Source organism: Zonotrichia leucophrys, chromosome 2 (assembly GCF_028769735.1).
Source record: "Zonotrichia leucophrys gambelii isolate GWCS_2022_RI chromosome 2, RI_Zleu_2.0, whole genome shotgun sequence".
In the NCBI taxonomy this organism is placed as follows: domain Eukaryota; kingdom Metazoa; phylum Chordata; class Aves; order Passeriformes; family Passerellidae; genus Zonotrichia; species Zonotrichia leucophrys.
Window position 1 is genome coordinate 10,962,012 of NC_088171.1, and position 20,776 is coordinate 10,982,787.

Below are 20,776 nucleotides of genomic sequence, written 5' to 3' on the forward strand. Positions count from 1 at the left end.
TTGTAGCTTTTAAGACATAGATCAGGGTGCTATTACACACATACAAATGTAGGGTAAAAGATGCTTCCTGCACTGTGTGCCTGAAAAATGTCACTCCACCATTCCGAGAGGTGAGTTTTCTTAAGTGAGAGATGATTTTTTGGAAAAGCAATAATCCAGACTCTGGAAAATAGGAAAGCATTGTGTGGATTTGCTGAAGATGGCTGCTTCACTCAGCACATGTGAAAAATGCTTGGATGCCCTGAGCATAAATAAGAGGAGCATTGCTGTGCACTGTCAGACCTCAGCACATCCCTCTGGGTGTCCAGAGTTGCTGGGACCCCTGCCAGGGGGCTCAGAGACCCTGGCACACAGCCCAGAACACCTCTGGGTTTGATTATGACCCATGGAGCAAATTACCAGCTTTGTATGAAGACCTGAAAGCCACAGAAGTTTAAGTAATGTAATAATAAAATTATCACTAAGTGAAAAAGTAGATTTTGGGGTTTTTAGTGTAGGGGTTTTGGGAACAAGATGGAGGAACTTGGGCATGTCCAACCTTTCTTCTTCTTCTTCTTGGCCTCCATCTTCTGCTGTAATGTTGGCACTTTTGGATTGGTTTAGAGTAGAAGCTCACTGTCTAACATAGGTGATAGGTATTGGAAAGTAAACTTGTAAAAGTATTGTAAACATTGTATATGTAGCTTTTAGTATAAAGGCATAACACCGCCCCGGGGCCAGTCAGAGAGCCTGGAACTGCTGGACGGACCTTGTCAGGGCAGGAGAAAAATTTTTATAGATAAGATACAATAAACAACTCTGAGACCAAGAACTGAAGAGCTCTGACTCATTCTTCGAACGTGTGGGCTGAAACAGAGACATTTCAGGTGTCTCTGGGCTGCAATAAACTGCAACCTCCCGAGAGTGCACATGCTGGTGTGTGCAGGGCTGGGGAATGCTGGTGAGGAGGGATCTGCCAGGGGGATAATCCCATCTCTTTTGCTCTCCCCAGTGCTACAACTGTGAAGAGGAGGCCATGTACCACTGCTGCTGGAACACCTCCTACTGCTCCATCAAGTGTCAGCAGGAGCACTGGCACGCCGAACACAAACGCACCTGCCGCAGGAAAAGATGAAAGGGCTCCTCCTCCCCTAGAGCGCCACCCCAATGATTGCTATTCTCAGACAGAGCGGTTTTTGTTTCCAAAAAAAAAAAACAAAAAAAAAGCCAAAATTGTTTAGAATTTGCTTCCCATTTTGCACCAGCCTTTAAACACTTTTCTTAGAAGAAATTTTGCACAGTTGTTTCAGTCTTCTGTTAAAAACGCTCCTCCAAAATTTTGTTGGCAAAATGAATTGAACATCTGTTGGAGCAGGTTACTTCAAATAATTTTAAACTAGAGGATTTGTTGCATTTTCAGCAAATTTTAAGACATTTTTAGGTTTTACAGAGATTTTAATCTTTAAAAACAGCAGATCTAAAAACAAAAAAGTGATGCAAGTTTAACAAAAGTTAAAAGTTTAACATGTTTAAAAAACATTTAAAAACTAGTTCTGAATGTAAGAAGTACAGAACTGTTTCAGAAAAACGAAGCATACTACCTTGATGTAACGTTTATTTCTTAACCTTGTTGAGCTGGTTTTGTTCAGCTTAATTTTACTGTTTAAAGGCATTATCTATTGGTTATACCAGTGGGTACATGATTGAATTTAGGGAACAGGGTTGACACAGCAGGTGCTAGTCCTGCATATTTTTTCTTAAATATTTCCCAACTGTGTTTTATTTTCATTATTTCTTTTCAATATATAACTTTTATAACAAAATATTAGCTTTGATCTTGTAGTTTAAAATCACAGGGAACTGGGGTAATCTTTTACTGAGCTGGATCTTAGAGAAAAATGAATATTTAAATTTTGAAGTTTGCACATTTCGTCTTTGTTCTAACATGAGTGCTTATAACAAGAATAAGAAAAACCAAAAAAAAAAGAAAAAAACAACAGACAAACAAAAAATCCAACTACCTTTATTCATACTTGGAATTTTGAGGCATACAAATTACTTTATTGCTCCCCCCTTCAGCCTCCCCAATTCAATGTCATTTGACCACCTCTGATCTGGTGTCACCTGGTCCATTGTAACTGATAATAAAAGGAGAAAAAGCACTTAGTTTCACAGAAGCCGTTATGTTTGTAGTAATGGGTCATTGCCTAATAATGAGCTCCATCACTGTACTCAGAATGAAGAATAATGCATGTTAATTTTCTTGTATTAAAGATGCCGTGATTTGTAAAAAGTCTGTATTTTGCGGAATGTCTGGATTAAGAAGCATTACCAATAGGAATGGATCGATAGTTGAAAAATGATTTTCTTTTTGTTTGTTTTATATATAGATATATGAATTGCATCCATGTTCAGAGACAATTTTTTAAATAGATGTAAAGCTTACTTAAATAGCTTTTCTTTTAAAGTGTCTCCACATTTTAGTTTCTTTCAAAGATTGGTCTTAGACTGAGTCATATGCCCATTAATCATCCAGCTATTTTTTGAGAAGTTAGAGGAATAATTTGTAAATATTTATTTAGATCTTTGATATTTATTGAAAGCAATTACATGATGGAACGATGGAAGCTGAAGAATCAGGAGGAAAGCCTTTAAAAAAGTTTTCTCTAGGATTTGTCAGGGTCATTGTAATGACAAAAATATAACTAAGACTTCTGTGAACTACCACTGAAATTCTGACCTTTTTTACTTACAGTGGTGATATAAGTTAATTGACTAGATACTGCCAAATAATGTCCAATATGTTGCAGAAATTAAGTGGCAAGTCGATTGGAAAAAATAGTAAGTAGATGGTAACTTGTATTACCACAGCTGCATTATTGCCTGATAAATGTGTAATTAACTTTTGTCGCCTCTGTGTTGTGACTGTAAAACACTTCACAACTAAAACTCAATCTTGTTCGATTACTTTACAAGTTCCAAAACTTCGATCCACCCCTATGAAAGCAAGTATTGTGGAAATATTTTTGGTGTAAAATCATTCCAGAATATGTAATATTTAACTGATAGCTGCATGAAAGTAAGATTCGTGTTACTTTGGCTTTTTTGTCTCTGTTGACACGGTTGCACATTTCCAAGTTACTACAGCGTGAAAACTGTGTGTTTTAAAGAAAAAAAAACAAAACAAAAAAAAAAAGATTGTGGCCTGGTTTTGTATAAGTTTTAGGTAAAATTACAATTGATTGTTTTAGGAACTATGATTTAAAATTAATTTTTTTCTGCAAATCATAAAGCTATATTAAAGTGTTGAGCTTAGCCACTATGCACATTGTAATTATTCATTGTGGCTGTCCAGTTTATGATGCATTCTGGCATTTTGTAAGCTGCTCTGACTAGCAATATATAGAGTCATTTAATGTGTTAACATTGGTTAATAAATGTATTTAAAAAAAACCCCTCACTGAATGTGTCTGTGTTGATTTTGGCCAGTTGTCCTCACGTCCTGGGGTGGGCCGGCATGAGGCTGCTGTTAGAATTGGAGGGAGGATGGAGGCTGTGCCTGAGCTCCCAGGAGCCTTGGTCCTGGCTCAGGGGAGCCAGCAGGGCCAGGGAAGGGTTTCAGCATTTACCATGGCTCTCAGCACTGGCAGGGAATCCTTCCAGCCCACGCAGTCACCCCAAGCCCTGGTTTTAGAGCCACATCCTGCACTGGCAGCAGCCAGGCTGGGCTCAGCCCTGCTTTGCCCTCACCAGAGAACCTGAGGGCCCATGGAGAATGTCCTGCAGGCACCCAAGAGAGAGGGCTTGAGGCAGAGTGGGTCATCCTGGAACTCCACCAGGAATTCAGTGTCACAGACAGGTTTTATGAAAAATCCTTTCCTTAGGATTTTCCCTCCTGAGAAGCTGAGAGGCCTCAGGAACAAAATGTAAACATTGATTATCTGCTGCTGTGGAATGCAACAGGTGCATCTGTGATTGGTCCATGTGGTTGTTTCTAATTAATGGCCAATCACAGTCAGCTGGCTCGGACTCTCTGTCAGACACAGGATTTTGTTATCATTCTTCTTTTCCTTGCTAGCCTTCTGATGAAATCCTTTCTTACATTCTTTTAATATAGTTTTAATATATTCTTTTAGTGTAGATTTAATATAATATATATATCATAAAATAATAAATCCAGCCTTCTGAAACATGGAGTCAACATTCCCATCTCTCCTGGTCCTGGGACCCTGTAAGCACCACCACAATTCAGGGCTGCAGCAGGGGCTCTCTGGGAGTTGGTTTCAGTATGGCAATTCAGAATTTCCTTATGAAAATTTAAACCTGGCAAGACCTGCAAGTCCCGAGGGATCCCTCAAAGTCTCTTTTATTGTTTCACTATCCAAACAGTTCTGTTCTTACATAAGCCATATTTTATTCCTTCATCTTGATGAAACTCAAGTGTCAACAGTGAAGAGTGAATAGTGAATAAGCTGGCAAAGCAGGATCAGGAATAAGCAGCAGGTCCCTTCAGCTCCCATCCCAGGGAATTTTCCCTTTTTGATGACTGCAGTCACTCTTCAAGCTCAGCACTGCTCACCAGCACTCCAAAGGCAGAAACCCCCAGGGAAAATGTTCCTCCACTCCCTTCCCCTCTCCTCCTCTCCCCACACGCATTTGCCAGTTCAGGTGACACCAGTGGGGCCAGGATAGTGATCAAACACATCCCTGGTCATGCCAAGGCAGCTTCCCACCTGCAGATTGTCTGTGACCTGCCCTGCTCCATCCCTGTGCCACACTGGGCCCTGTCACTGCCTGCTGGCACAGCAGAGCAGCAGAGTTATCCTTGCACTGCCCCAGCTCTGCAAATTTCCTTTCATCAGGAAATTCAGGGTGAGGGGAGGGGGGCTTGCTGAGTTCCTGCAGCATCAGCACTGCAGGCAGTGGTCCTACAGCAACAGCCTTAAAGGCTTCAACATTTTATTGTTGGCTTCTCCTATTATTATCATTATTGTTATTGTTGTCATTAATTAATTAATTTTTATTATTTTTTTTAATTTCTAGCTATTCCTTTATTTTAATGAGGAGGAGCTGTGGTTTCTGCCTCCTGCTTCCTTTAGGTGGAGTGAGCTGCCCAGCTCATGGCTTGTTTGCCTCTCACAATCTTAAATGACCAACGATGTGAAATATGTTTGGGATTTGTTAGTGGTAGTTAGGGGCCATCCTGTCAATTTTAGCCTCCCTGAGTGTGAGCACATCTGTGATCTGTGCACATGCCTCTCAAATGCTTTCATAAATGAAATTAGGGGGAATATCTAAACCAGAGAGGCCCTTCTTGTGTTGTTTCACGTTAAGGAAATGCAATTGCAAGTAGAAAGGTCCATCCATTTGTGAGAATACTAGAATATCGTTGAGTTTAGGCGGGAGATGATTACAGTTAATGTAAAAGGAATAAAACCAACTATCTTGGACCTTCCAAACCCCATATTTACCCTAATAAAACCTATTTCCAGATGTCAAAAGCCTTAACAGTACGAGAGACTGAGTAATGCTCTTTGAAAAATAAATGCTGATTACTAGAGGTTCAAAATTGTAAAATCAGAAAGAGAATCAAGAGGAAATTAACTCTGAATTATCCCTCCTGCTCCCCATGGCCCTGCTTGCCCCAGGACCTCTCCAGCCCCATGACCCTGGAGCCATGAGTGAGGCACAGAAGGGAAGTTTCATCCCTTCAGTGATGACAAACAGCAAGGAAGAGGCTGAAATTAAGCACAGCATCCACTTTGTAGATAATTTGTACGTGGAAGGGGACTGATAATTGAAGATTATTCAGAAGAAATGCCAAGAGAGGCAGAGCAGTGCACACTAAAAGGCAGAGGGATGTGTTTGTTTACAAAGCCACCGGGCAGTTGCTGAACTCCCTGAGTGCAAACGAAGCTGGCGTGAAGCTTCAATGGAAATAGGATTTACCCTGGAGAGGGAGCTAAAAATAAACTCTGCTCTGCATCAGGAGACACTGTGAATCTGGTTACACAAAATGCTTTACTAGTGCTTCAAAAAGGACTTCTGCAGAAGAAAACAATGTTTATTAATAAAGCCAGAGCACGTTCATTTTTAACTATTTCATTAACAGGAAAGGTTAGGTTCATTAACAGAAAAGGTGGCTTTTTCAAACAGCCACTGTAGGTGGCTTTGGGGCCCCACTTGCAGCCACATTCTGGCTCTGCCTCCCTGCTACTCTCACGCCCATGGCAGCTGTGGGAGCCAGCTCTGCACTGGGCCAGCTTTGAGCCATGATGCCACCAAGCTTGAGCACAGCAAAGTGCTTTTGTCCCTTGTAACAGAGCCTTCAAGGTGAAAAATGGCTTCATTAAAAAGGAACTCAGTGCCTTGCACACAGCAGCTCCTGAGGTCCCTGTCACCAGGAAAGAGGGGTTTGTCACTGTCCTGCTTGGGAGGTGTAGGAGCTGGCTCTGCTGTGGCTGAGGCCCCAAACCCCAGGGCACAGGCAGGGACATGCCCTGCTGCTGGCCCTGCAGCTCAGCCCCTCCAGGGAGCAGCAGCCCTGGCTCATTCCCAAAGGAGAAGCAGGGCCAGGAACTCTGCCATGCGTGCCTGATGTGCTGGAGAGAGAACTGCTTTGGCTGCCACAACACTTGCCTGAGTGACAGAGCCTTTTCTTGGCTTTTCACAAGTCTGTGAAGACCACGAGGGCTGGAAAGCCTTTTAGTTTTGCCCCAAAGAAATGCAGGATGTGCAGCTCAGCCATGCAATTCTGTTTTCCCACTGACACTGGAGCCAGCAGCATTTTAACCCTGGGCTCTCCAGTGCCACAGCAGGAGCTGCTATGGCAGGCTGGGAGGGGGGACTGGGAGAGAGCCTAGTTTTGCCTCCCAGAAATGTGCTAGCGATGGTTGAGCTGCCTGCCCTTCCGCCCTCCTGCCTCAGAGCTGTCCTGCCCTTCCCAGCCTGCTTGCCTGAGGGACTGTCTGCCCTTCCCACTGCCCTGCCCTTCCCAGTGCTGCTCCTGCCCTTCCCAGCCCTGCCCTGCCCTTCCCAGAGCTGCTCCTGCCCTTCCCAGAGCTGCCCTGCCCTTCCCAGTGGTGTTTCTGCTGCCTCTTCCTGACAAATCTGGGTGGGGGCAATGCTGCCCTGGCAAGGAAAGCCCCCAGGCCCTGGAGTTTCTGTCCCTCCAGTCAGGGGGTGGCATTGGGGTTTCAGGGCCAGAAAGGGGAGCAGGAGGCCGCTCACAGAGCAGGGACTGCTGCAGGGACTGGATCTGTCCTGAAATGCCACAGACAGTGATCTCAGGAGATCTAAGCCACCTTAGGCTTCTCCTGATGCAGGAGCCTCCCTTGGAAAGCCATGGACAATTGTCACAGGGAAGGCCCTTCAGTGATAGAGCAGCAGGAGCTCCAGCCTGAAAACCAAAGGGCTCCCAAGCTCCTCCTTAGCCTGGCACAGCCCAGACTGGCAGCCTCAGCCTCTGCCTCTGGCACTGCTCCCACTCCCAGAGCCTTCCTCTTCAGCCCAAGGCTGATGGAAGCACAGAATCTCTGTACAGAATCACCTGCGGAGACAGAACCTATTTAGGGGCTTCTCTTAACAGCTTGTTCTCAATTTGAAATTTCTTTCTCCCAGCTGTGACCCTGCTCCAGACCTCCCTGAGCAGAGGGAGTGTTTCCACCTCTCCCAACTTCTGCTGCTTCACCATTTGGTGAAGAAAAGCAGTGTCTGGAGTTGCCTGTCCCGTTACAGACCTAATTATTATTCTTCCTGTGGCTCAGCATTTCCTAATCAAAATGGGACTTTGCCACCTCCCAAAAGGACAGGCTGCACCCTGAGTTTGTGTCTGTCCTGCAGAGGCACTGGCTTTATCATGCTGGAGAAATAAATGGTGCTGGCAGTTGTGAGTGAAGGGCAAGGACAGCACATGTGGCTCGTGCAGGCATAGCAAGATGCACTCACACCAGTTTGGCAGCAAGGCCATGGCCCTGCCAGGTGCTCCACTGGAAACAGGAGTTTATAATGGAAGTTTTCATTTAAGAAAACATGGGGTTTGTTAGAAAATTTTCAAAATTGAGTGATCTCCAACAGTAATTTTATTATGGCTTAAAACAGTAGTTAAAAGCCTCTTGTACTGTAAAAAGGCTTTACTCCAAGATGAAAAAACACCTCCATGGAAGGAAAAAAAAATAATTATAGTGAGACCACACTTCTTCTTTCTCTTTGCTAACCAAAGAGCTGTGAGAGAAGAGCTAAACACTCCCATTCAGTTTTTGTGGCCCTACACCCTGGAGTGGCAGGAGAGGCTGTGGGTTTCCATGGTGGATGCCCAATCTGCCCTGGCACCAGAGGCATTTTCAGGCTGTGCAAGTCCATCCCTGCCCCTGCAGCCAGGACTGAGCCACTTGAGGGTGCAGCCCCACCCCAGCTCACAGCTACTTGTGGTTAGGAGAGAATCCAAAAAATCCTCCTGTGGATTTCAGGAAAGTATCCAAACCCAAATGTTAAAGAGAGGCATCCTAGAAATGCTAATGAGCACGTGTGTCTGCAATGGAAAGTTTAATTCCTTTGTACCTCCTCAGCCACTTATTTCCTTTGGGCAGTTGTTGGCTCAAATTCTTGTCTCCTGCTGCTCTGTGAATGCTGCCCTTGCCATACTCACCTGCTGGCCTGGCTCCATGGAAACATTATTTTCTTCTTGCCTGCATCTGCTTTTCCTGTTCCTGTCTTCTCCCAGGGTTTCTGTTCTTTAGTCTTGTTTTTTTATTTCCCAAACCACTGGGGTTGGGATGAATTCTGTCCATGCCTTGCACATGTCTGTGCTCCTATCTCCATGCATTTCCTCTCCTGGGTGTTCCTGCAGAGCCCCTGGCTGCATTCAGCAGGGGTGGCTCATCCCAGCCTGCAGTCAGACCCTGGGCTAAGAGCACTGAGGTTTGTCCCAGCACCTGCAGCTTCCTGATCGAAATGCACTCCCCCAGGTGAGAAAATTAAAATGCAGGCCCCTAAAGTTCAGTGCCTGAAGCCACAGGGTTAGATAGTCTTAGCTGCTTGTTCTTTACTTCCATATGCACAATCTTCCTTTTGCTGGCCTCCCCTTCTACACCAAACCCTGTTCCTAAAACTGCCCTTCATTCATGGCTTCCCCCACTGGTGTCCTTACCCTGATAGCTCAGTGCAGCTCTTGGTGCCTTTCCTGGCATCTCCAAACCTCTCCCATGTGCTGCCAGTCACATTTGGAGGCCACTCCCAGTGGAATTCCATCAGCTTTGTCCCCTCCTCCAGCCACTCTCCACGTGCCAATGCACAAATTCCAAACGAGATCAGCTTTGTGCCTTTAGGATCCACCATTAACTGCTCATTGCCGTACAATATTTTGCAGTAATTAAAAAAAAATATTATTATATGTGTTGTGGGATCCCTGGGAAAGAGACTTTTTTTTCCCCACGGGGATCACAGAGAAAACCACAGTGCCTGTGGAGAAATCGTGTTTGTGCAGACCAGAAGGAGGTGAGGAGCACTGGCTGTGACTGGCATGATGCAGCAGGAGCTGCTCAGTGAACCTGGGTGGGTCTGAGATGCCAGGATTGTGCCAGAAGGGGCAGGGATGCTTCATCCTGGTCTGTGTGCAGGAAAGGGGAACAGCAGTGTGGGAGATGCCGATCTCAGCCAGGTGCAGCACAAACAAGGCAAAGCTTGAGGGGGTTTTTGTACCAGCTTTAAGGTGACACCCCTCAAAAGAGAACAGAAAAAAACCATGAAAAGAAGAACCCTGAATCATGGTGAGTAAGAGTTTTGGGAAGGTGGGCTGCTAAATAACACTCCAGATGTAAAAAAATAACATACATTTATCTTTAAGAAAAAACTTGACGATATATTATTTTATATTTTATCCCCTCAAAAATGGTTAATTTCTACTTTCACAGTGTAGAATCTGGATGGGTTTTTTTTCTTTTTCCTCTTCAAGTCTCAATTTTAAAGCAAAAGCTTCTTCCAATTAAAAAAAAAAAAGAAACAAAAAATTCAAAATCACGGTTGGCTCTTACCATGGGGACAGAGGGGTCCATCCCCCTTGGGATGACTCCTGTAGGCTGCTGCTCTCCCCACTGCCCATCCAGCGCAGCCCCCTCAAACCAGGAGGTGCCCAGGCAGGAAGCACAGCTGGATTTGCCTCCCCAGGGCTGCAGGGGGTTCAGTGGCCCAGCAGGGACTGAGAGAGGCTCTGCTGGACAGAGCTCAAAAGTCTCCCAAACTCAGCTTTGCCCACAAGGGGACTCCTGAGAATTTGTGGTTGATCTCTGTGAATGCCCCTCCCTCCCTTGCATAAAGCAAATCTTTGTGTTAAAACCAGAAAAGAAAAGCTGTAGGGTCTTTTATCAGACTTTTTTCCAATTCTTACATTCTTAATATTAATGTGATAATGAAGAAAATATGCTGTTCTTAAGGTGCATGATTCTTCTAACCCTACAATTTTTTTTTTTGTTGAGATTTCCCACCACCTTTGCAGTGTTATAGCCACCTTTTGCCAAAATAATTTTTAAAATGTGGAATTGAAGTATTTAACCTTTAAAAAACCTTAATCCCATTAACATAAAAATCAATCCCTTTTTTGCTTTAATGAAACAGTTTGTAAAATTGAATCAGGACCCGTCCTACCATCCTCTTCCTTCTGCCATCTCTAACTTGCTTTCTCCTTCCCACAATTTTTGGATCTCCTTCTCTGCTCAGGGTAATTGTGGGTCCACAAAACTGCCCCTACCTCTTGTGATAAGCAACCTGAAATCTGAGCCACCAGAGATGGGATTTTACACCCTGAATTTCCCAGACAGGACTCCAGAGACTCAAGGACTGAGAATTTCACCCTTCGAAATCACATTTGGAAAATGAGAGCTGTGGCCAAACCTCTTCTCTGGGAATGCTGCTGCTCAGAGCCAGCTCTGAATCAAGGTCTTTCTGGAAAGAGCCAATGGAAAGGGGCAGATCGCATTTCCAGGATCACATTTTCATTGCCCAAGGCTGCTGAACCATAGGGAGGCTCCAGCCCCACGTGTGTGAGTGACCAAGCTGTAACCCATAAACTTCCACTGGCAGAAAGCTCCATCAGAGCTGGGTCAGGAACTTCCTTTTTGACTGACTGGCAGCATGTCAGTGGCAGGACCTTGCAACAAAAGTGATAAGTGACAAATTTGAGGAGTTTTACAGTACTAATGCTTGTTATTGCTTCTCACAAAATGTTACCAAGCTTACAATAATCTTTACACTTTCAGCAAAAATGTGAACAGTATATTTGAATATATTAAAAAGAATTAAAAAAACATTTCACAAAAAACATTTGTTGCCATATGAAAGTCTTTCAGCAATAAATGCCCACACCAGTATTTAAACATTGTTAAAAGTATAATGATTTGTACTAATAAATTATGCAACAAGAGAGGTAAACAAAATAAAATTACAGTATAGCTCTCCATGTTCCTCCACTGAGCATCCACAGCTCTCGGAAGCTCCATTTTAGATGACTAATTAAGAAACTGATATTTTCAGAGCAACAAAAATAAAAGCTTTTATTTGTTCATTTGAATATAAAACAGGCGTTATCACAGATGTACAAAGCGTACTGGTGGTTTAACATACAAGAAGGTTGCTGTCCTTTGCACATAAAAATTTTTGTTTGAATCTGTGATTGGCTGAGTTACATGAATTTCTCTAACCAGTCACCACACTCTATGAAATAACGCTGCTAACATTCAACTGATAAAAGGGACAGTCTTCCCTTGGGTAAAGTGTCAAGCAGGATTAAATATATATAATAAACAAGCACCATGAGGAATCTGCTCCTGTTTGATTAGTTTTGTGTTTAAATGTTCATTGTGTACCCTCTCTTTTTGTGCATGTGCATCGAGTTGATTACATGGTTTTGTCTGACTCCAAAAGCACAAGGTCACAAGACAAACATTTTATACATTCTCATGAATGGTTTATCTACAGTACAGTTTCTAATACAGAACAATCCTTCTTTATTGCTCAGTCTGATGGTGCTTAAATGTTTCCTTCCTTTTGCTTGCACAACAAAACCAGAAACTCAGTTTATCATTTCTCTTAACTCAGGATTTAACAACCACAGATGACAGGTTGCAGAAGAGAGCTGTTATTAACTGCGTTTCACAACTGCATTGCAGTTCTTTTATTCTCTACAAATGCAAAGTTGACTTCGTGAAGGTTAAAGTGATGCTTTGAACGACAGCGAGATTTGTTTTGCAGTACTGAGATCAGCGATAGCAGGACTTCACAAGTTAGTTCACACACTGCAATTATGTTTGTAATCAATCAACATCTTGTCTGAAACCTTACAACAACTTGCCATTAAGAACAGATTTTATTCTTTTCAGGGAGCAGAAAATGAATTTGACAAAGTATGGGATTGGTCTGCAGAGCAGGAAGAGGGCTATTCACAGGACAGTGAGGGCGGAAAAGATGGCCTGAAAGAAAACGCGTCTGACGTGGCGAGATGCTCTGTACTGTACATGCAGACTAAAACGTCCCTACCTTTTAAAAAGATTTTTAACACCCAGCATTGAGACTCCCTTAAACGTGATATAAACATGATAACATTTGCCCTGCAACAATCTTAGTCATGCATATCCGGTAATGAGAGCCAGCACATGAACGTCATTTGGGACAAATAAGAAAAGCATTCTTGGACTGCAGCTGGTAAATCCCACTCTCGATCACAAACAGGTCAATTCAGTTACAACCACATGAAGGAAGGGGAAGGGTTTAAAAAAGGGGGCGTGGGGGGCAGGGAAGACAACAGAACTGGGGAATCAAACCCCTCTTTTCTCCAAAGGTAGTAAAATGAAGGCAGCTGTGATGCATGTTCTCCTACTCTTCTCCCGTGACGGCCTCAGGCTGGAGACCACGGGACTCCTCGGCTCCTTAGCCAGGCAGATGGGTTCCTCTGATGGTGTAATGCTTTAGGGACTAGACATTAAACCATTCCTCTGATGGTTTAATGCTTTAGGGACTAGTTAGCAGATGCACGACCCGTGCCAAGGGTGGTAGTGACTGTTGGCTCCTCTCTGTTAAGGAATAAATTAAAGACCACCGGAACAATCGTTTCCTGTAAATGTAAACTGGAAGCGTTGGCCACCGAGCTACGTGTCCTAGCTGAGAGGCAAATTGATAACTCTGTGCAAAAAACCCCGAAATTTTTCCTTATAGCAGTAAAAACACCAACTAAAACAATGAAAAAAATTGTGCAACAAAGTTCTGCAGCTAGACAACAGTGCTATTCCTCAACCTGCCTTTTCTAAGTCTAACAAGTGTATGCACATGCCAGCACGAATATTTATTGTTGCCTCCATGGCAAAGAAAAGAAAATTATTGTAGTGCATTTTTAGTCTTAAATTCATTCACTGCCTTAAAGGCAGCAATAATTCCACTTGCTGGTATCTAGAGGATTCTTTTTGACAGGGATACTTAGCAATCCAGGATTGCTTTTTTTTCTTTTTCCAAAAAATTTGTGAGTAACATTTGATTATCTACAGTGGGAGACACCATGCAAGTGACAAGTACTGCATTTTAAACTTTAAAATCTTTTGTCATTAGTGAATTTATATTTCATATATATATATTTGATGTGATACTATCCACTCAAGATAATACAACACTTTGTTTTTTATATTAGCAAACATTTCAAGAGTTTAATATTCTTGAATGTTTCTTCTCTTTTATACTTCTAAAGAGATCAAAATAAATTAAACGTTTTGTACATAATTACAGAAGAAGTAGTTAACTTATTTTATCTTTTTAGTTTAGTACAAAGATATTTGCAAGCTCATTGCCGAAATACACCTTATTTATAAATTTCTTCCATTCTAACGCTAACAGCAAAGGCTCTTTGGCCTTTGGGCTTTCAGCATCTCTGACAGAAAGCTGCAAGATTTCTAATTGAAAGGTGCTACTTTGGGTTTTCTCCTCGTACCACTACGTATTTTCCTAAGATGTGGGATCTAAAATGGCTTAAGTTAGTAATGGATCTGTATTCATCAGCCTTTTATGACATATTAAAACAAATGAAGGAAACAACTATTTGTATTAGTATGCAAATTGTTTTAAAAGAATTCATTTGGAGGGCAGAATAGAAAAAAAAAAATCTACTTCAGCTTACTTAATGTAAAATACAAAGCCACATTTACTCAAAAAGCAGTATTGTCCGATAAGCAAAAAAAAAAAAAAGTTTAAAATGGGCTTTTCCAACACACTGAAGGGCCTTACCCCATAGTCCTTCTTTTCTAAAATTTAGTGGTAAAAGAAAACATTTCACATTATATTTCCTGCCAATCGTGACTGCTTTGAAAAGTCGTAATAGAAACAGTTCCATTCTGATGAGTGTCAGTATCTTATCTGCACACTTTTTTAGTGGACACAAAAAAATTTTATACATCTATAGTAAAGTCTATGGAAGCTTTAAGGTACAAGACTACATGTTGTAGGCCACATAGATGGGATCTAGCTGGTCTGCCAAAAATCCATCTCGTAGGTGCATACGTTGTTTCTCTCCACGGGAGTTGATAGGAATTACACCAATGTCCACAACCACCACCACCCCTACAATCAGGTAGTGTTCCTCCAGGACCACGTTGGTGACCAAAGGAACAAGGTCCAAAGCTTCTTGCTCAGATCCATCCAGCTCAACTACAACGACCAACAAATTTGTCCAGGTAAACACCGCACTGCAACAAAAGAAAAAATAATATTAGTAATGGTTTTTTTTTCCACCCATTTCATTTTTTATCCCTTTTCTTGCACCTTGGTTACCGTTTGTTGGAGCTCCTGGGGCTCTTTCCCTGTACTCAGGACAAATTACACACAGCGAGAGAGAGCACACTGCAGGTGGGGCAGAACGGCCCCATGAGCTCTCTCTTTAATACTGCTGCCATTTTAAGGATTAGGCTGAACTTCAGAGAAACTTGCCTGCCATGGAAGGAGGCAGTAGGACAGCACATGGTTCCCTCTGAAGCCAGGGAAGTGCCACAGCTCTGCTGTGGTCATGGAGTGATGTGTGTGTGTGGAGGTGCCTCCTCTGGGGCTTTTTGAAGAGCAGCCCAAAAAATCCAAGGAGATTAAGAGAGGAGGCAGCAAGAAGAGCAGCAGGAGCATGGTCTGAGCTGAAAGGTCAGAGGGATAGCTCCTGCCAGGAAGGGTGTGGAGCCCTGGGAAGGCACATGGCACAGTGCAGGCTCACAGGGGGCATCCTCCCCATCTCTGCTTGGCAAACACGGCCACGTGCCGTCGGGACTGGGCTGGCTGCTGTCCAGGCAGGTCAGAGCCCAGCACAAAAAAGCTGCAATTCTTCTGGACCAATTGGTTTCCACAGAAATAAGGCTGTGTCTCCATCTGTTTTATTTTGGCTGTTTTATTTCTGTTGGGTTTAAGGGGACAGGAGTTTTAACATTCCTGATTAACAGTTGAGACCGCCAAGGGAACACCATTATCCCCAGTATCTCCTCTTTGCTAAAAGAACTTTGAAAGACCCCAAAGTTTTGGTTAAGCCCTTGAGCCAAAGCAGGTAAATTTTGGATTCTGCTACCTGGGACCATTTCTGGCTAAGGATAATGCATTTATTCTTCAAATATGGGGGCTGGGAGGGTATCTAAGTGTGGTTTATGCTTCCACCCAGAGTTTTACAGCTTCCCTCCATCCTCCTCCTCCTCACGTCTCCAGAGTCTCCAAAGGCTCTTGCATCTAATGGGAGGTCAGCACAGCTGAGCCACAAAGAGCAATCTCATTCTTCCTTGCAGGTGTTTAAGACACTTCTTCCTCTAGCTTATTCCACAGAATAAATAATAATATTTATTATTCTACACATGTTTGTCTCACATCAAGCCCTGTACTTTACTCGCCTTTACCTCATAAAATCCAGGATAATTTCTCAGAACTGTCTTGAGCATAAGCATCTGAAAGTCAGAATATATTATGTACATAAGCCATCTTCAAAAAGAGCTTCATATCCTAAGGTCAATGCTTGATTGAGACAGAAGTGCACTGTTTTAGCCTCCTAAGACAGCTCTGAAAATCCATGTACTGTGGAAACATATCTTACTTACCCAAAAATTAGCTATGAAAATGTGCTCTATGTTGATGCTTGACAGAATGGATTTTAGGAGAAAAGTACTTAACTCTTGTAAAAAAAATTCAGATCCTGCCAAAATACTGTTTGATTGAATTCTTATGTGCTTATTGATCTGGAAAACTAATGAGCAGCCAAAGCAAGGATGAGAAGGCCCCTTTTAGTACTGCTGTGAAATGAATTTTCATTTGTAATTATGTTTTCACAGACATTCCAGTAAGTTTTGATTGATGCTGAATATTAACAAAATGAAGTATCAATGTGCACAGGTGACCATCTCCAGAGAGGTCCTGGGACTTTTATTGATTGCTGTACAAACATCTAAATTAGTATTATATATATTTTAACAAAAAACCTGGAGAGGTTTCATTGAAGTGTGAGTTAGCATTTAAAACCATGCCTGGAAACTATTGCAAGCCTGTTACTTGGGAAAGCAATTAATAGCAAGATTCAGGAGCAGGTCCTTCAAAGATGGTTTAGAATAAATTAGTTTGTCTGAATTCAGGAAACTGATTCCCAAAACTTTCATGAAGCTTCTATTCAGTCCTAAAATCAGTGACACTCCCAAGAGGCTTCAATTTAATTTAAAACTCGTTTCATATGTCATGGTTCTAACTCACTGGTGATCACTGGAAGTAAAAGGAAATATTGCTCTTTATGTTCTTACTGGTTGAGATGAATTTACATTAGCCACTGTGTCTCTCTTATGCATACATCAATTTTCTAGCCCTGATGAATTAAAAAATTCAAACCAAAAAACTAGGGACCAGGAAGGCTGACCTTTCCTTAAGAAATAATTGAGTCACAATAATCAAGTCACACCCAATAGATGCAAAACAGTCAAAGCACTGAGCTGGGAATGGCCCCTCCTGCTGCTTCCACATCACCAAATGCCACAGGAAAAACAAGGAAGTTGTCAAAACACCTCCAGGGAAAGAAGCTCCTAATTGTTTTCTTCTCCAAATACCTTGTGTAGCTTTGTGTATACAAACCACTTCTAAGCAAATTCCAGGAAGCTCTGTTCTGTTCCTCTTTTGAGACTCTGACATTTAAATGAGTCAACCATGTGCTTTAATTAAAGCACATACATTAAAGCACATACCACATTTTGTGGTATTAGAAACACTTTCAAAATGCACAGTGTGTGTTTACATCACAACAAAACCAGACTGTGCCACTCTTTCACTTGTTATGTCTTAAGACACAGGAGGTCCAGAGTGAGAGGTTGTTGATTTTGTGCTAAAGTATCTTAAAAGACAAGAATCATTTTAAATGACCTTTCAGATCTGATCCTCAATGACAGAAGCTGCCCAGCAGGATCACATGTCAGTCAGCACATCCTGAGTCCCTCAGTGGTGTCCAGTGCTACAGAATGAGCTGCATTTCTCTGAGGGTGTTTTACAATCTATCAACTGGACATACCCAGCACCTTCTGTGTGCAGCAGCAATTGATCAGTTAAATCCTTACTGGGGCATTGTAACTGAAACAAGAAAAGAGGCTCAGGCCCCTGTCCACAGAAAGGCATATACAAATTATAAATAATAATAATAATAAAGAGTTAGCTGGTCATTATTTTGTTAAGAGGTGTTTCACAAAGACAAAACAAGGGTCTCTAAGAGAAGCTGAAAAAATTACGAGTGAGAAGTCAAGGACAGTCAGGACGAGGACTGTGAATAAAAATTCCATGATGATTATTTGGCAGAGCATTTGTTAGGAAAAGGCTGGGAACTGTGAGCAGACCAAATGCTGTCACTCAGAATAACTGTGTGTCCCTTTTCTGCAGGGATCACATCTGAGACACATCTAATTCATTAACAATCTCTCTTTTTAAGGGAAAAACAGCCCTGAAATACTGGCCTTAAATATTGGCCTTTGGGCAAAGGGTAGCAACATTACAGAGTGTTTTCTGAATTCTCACTCCTGTGCCTTGTACACAATCACCCAACTACTGGGAAGAGTTAAGGTACTCAGAATTATCAGTGGTGTTTTTCTCTGGTCGTTCCAGCTTACCCCAACCCTTTTCCAGTTGCCACTTTTTCACTCAGGACTTCCATGACTGTGGAACAAAAAGGATCCTCAAAGTGCTCTCAGCAATCTTGAAAGCAGGAACATAATTTAAGCATTTTTTGGTACATATTTTTTGAAACCCTGCAATTTCTGCCGTGTGATATGGCTGCTTTATTCACTGCCTGTCAGCTCGACACCACCCTCTGACAAACAGATACTGCTGAGCACAGCAATTTATCAATCTATGGCCATCTTATAATAGAGCAGTCCTTAAACAGCTTGCTCTGAAACCTTTCCATCCACTGCTGGTACTGATCTGACACATTTTCAAGGGGAATTTCATGACATTCATAAAATGTTCATACTGTTCTTTATGAAGGCACAGAACCCAGTTCCTTGTGTAATGCCTGTGTGGCACAAAACCATTCCAGCAGTGATGATGCTCAAGGGAGGAGGCAATAAGGCAAAACCTCAGTTACAGTCAGCCAAGCAACTAATTGTATTCATTTTAACTGATATTTAAGAAAAAAGCAAAGTCTTTTACTAAAGACCAGTTCAGCTGCTGTGCTTCATTCATTATTAAGCTTCCTGCTCCAGGCCACACCTCTGCAACCAGGACTGAAAAGAAAAATGCACTAAATTGTTCTGGCTATTGCAACAGATTCATTTTGGCTGAAAGGTGAATAGCTGAGCTTTGGTTGTAACAAAACAAAACAACTACCTGACCGAGTCTTCTGATGCAAGAATAATGAAAAGCAATTTGTGCTCATGTCGCCCTCAAGAAATGATTTCCTGCTGTGTACATCTGAGGATGATACATTGATTAAGACAACATTATTATTAACTCATTGATTTACTGCTTCAATTTCCATTGTGACCTTGATTTGATGACTGCTTTATTTATTAATAACCAATTCAAAAATAACAGGGTGTTCACTAATAAAATTTATTAGTGTGCTCATTTGTTTGAAATGTTTGCTTGCTTACTCCTTAAAAAAAAAGAAAAAAAGAAAAAAGAATGAACTTATCCAAAATCAGTCGTTTGTGATTAAATCTGTTTGTGAAGAATTTCATCCTAAGGACACATTTGCAGCTGGGTTATAAATCCTGTGACCATCCCAACAGGCCATTTCCTGGATCAATTGCAATATCCAAGGAAAAAGCCCAGACATTATAGATATTTCAGCTTTTTCTGAGGGCCCTGGTGTTCTATAGCCCTTACCATTCAGTGATGCTCTTGTGTGCTCTGATGACAGAGGTTTCGATATCGATCGGGTGGTACCTCATCCCTCGCAGCTCCATGGCTTCATCCAATGCACCCACCACATAAAGTGCATCATGGCGCTCTGCAGGAAAGGGATAAAAAAAAAAAGAGAAAGATTCTATTCTCCAGTACATTAAATTATAGAAATGTTCACATTAAGGATTAAGTAAAATAAGTATAACATAAGTTATCCTCAAATTTCTGAAATCCCAAAGTGATTTCTGAACTAATGAGCATTTTCTATTACTGAAGTGCAATGCAAAGCAAAAAACAGAAGAAAGGAAGGCAGAAACACTATTTCCATTTGAAAAAGACAAAGGAAGAAATCTTTATCCAAAGACAGTGGCAGAATTCCTGATTTTCTCCCAGATGGATGCAGAACACATTCTTTTTGTTTAAGGCACTCTGAATAGACAATAGGTGCCTTGGTCCTGTTTTTTCAAAGAGAAAGAATAGATTTGATCCTGACAGTGTGGCTGATATTCTTCCAATTGCTTTGAGATGGTCACTACAAGTGCTTTTAATCTATTACAAAGGTGTTTATCAATAGACTAAAGACATGCTCTAGCTAGATTGTAAATTGCTTATTCAGGTAACTTAAGCATAACATTTTTATAGCCCATATTTTTTACCTACTGAAGAAATAAATGAGGCTGAAATTACACTTTTCAAAAGATAGTAGGCTGAAAATAAATAATTACATGCCAGTCACGAAAAAATATTTGCTAACAGACTTAGAAGCAGATAACTGACTCTTTTTGCATGAATTTGGATAGTTGTGTGGTGGTGTTGTAGTGACAATATGAGATCTACCTAATAAAGGATTGAGAACTTTCTGCTCTAGGAGCTAAAAGCAGGAGAATGGAGCAACTCTTTGCTAGGAGAGTACCTAAACTATTTGACTGATTAAGTTGCAATATTCTCAGAGAATCCTGAATTTTCTCAGTGTTGGGCTATCATGAAATGGAAAAAGCCAGTGCAACCCAAAGTAAATCTCTTCAGAAGGCACCATTATAAGGACACGGCACCAGGACTAATCCACAGGGAATGCTAGAATGTTTTCAGATTTGATTAATTATTCCTTGGCTGAGAAGCAGCTATTCTAATACCATGGGATCACTCCTGGAGGTGTTCACAGCATTGCTGGAAACCCTACCTGGCCAACAGCCTCCCCTGGCCAGCTCAGCCACAGCCACTCGTGGCACAGTGCTCTTCAAAAATCACAGAAAAAAAAACCAAAACAAAACCAACATTTTCCCCAGCACAGCCTTTGTGTGCCTGGCAGCACTGGTTCACTTACATGTGTACAAGAGACAAGGAGCATCATTAAAACAAGCAAGGGAGTCCTGTACCTTCCTGACAGAAACCCAAACACCCCACAGCTTCTCTTGCAGGCTGCTGCTTGTGTTAC

The 20,776-nt window shown here is 42.0% G+C and overlaps 2 protein-coding genes across 14 annotated transcripts in view; one reads left to right on the plus strand and one right to left on the minus strand.

Annotated features, from left to right (window-relative positions):
- The window catches only part of ZMYND11 (zinc finger MYND-type containing 11), a 105,065-nt gene extending 103,088 nt beyond the window's left edge, over positions 1–1,977 (plus strand). For all 9 annotated transcript variants that reach the window (XM_064703920.1, XM_064703916.1, XM_064703923.1 and 6 more), the window contains one exon: positions 992–1,977. In XM_064703920.1, coding sequence (XP_064559990.1) covers positions 992–1,114 — 123 coding nt within the window. In that variant the 3' untranslated portion in view covers positions 1,115–1,977. The remainder of the gene's footprint in view (positions 1–991) is intronic.
- Positions 1,978–11,498: 9,521 nt separating this feature from the next.
- Positions 11,499–20,776, minus strand: part of DIP2C (disco interacting protein 2 homolog C) — a 313,216-nt gene continuing 303,938 nt past the window's right edge. For all 5 annotated transcript variants that reach the window (XM_064703926.1, XM_064703928.1, XM_064703927.1 and 2 more), the window contains 2 exons: positions 19,324–19,447; positions 11,499–14,696 (listed from right to left, as the gene is read on the minus strand). In XM_064703926.1, coding sequence (XP_064559996.1) covers positions 14,444–14,696; positions 19,324–19,447 — 377 coding nt within the window. In that variant the 3' untranslated portion in view covers positions 11,499–14,443. The remainder of the gene's footprint in view (positions 14,697–19,323; positions 19,448–20,776) is intronic.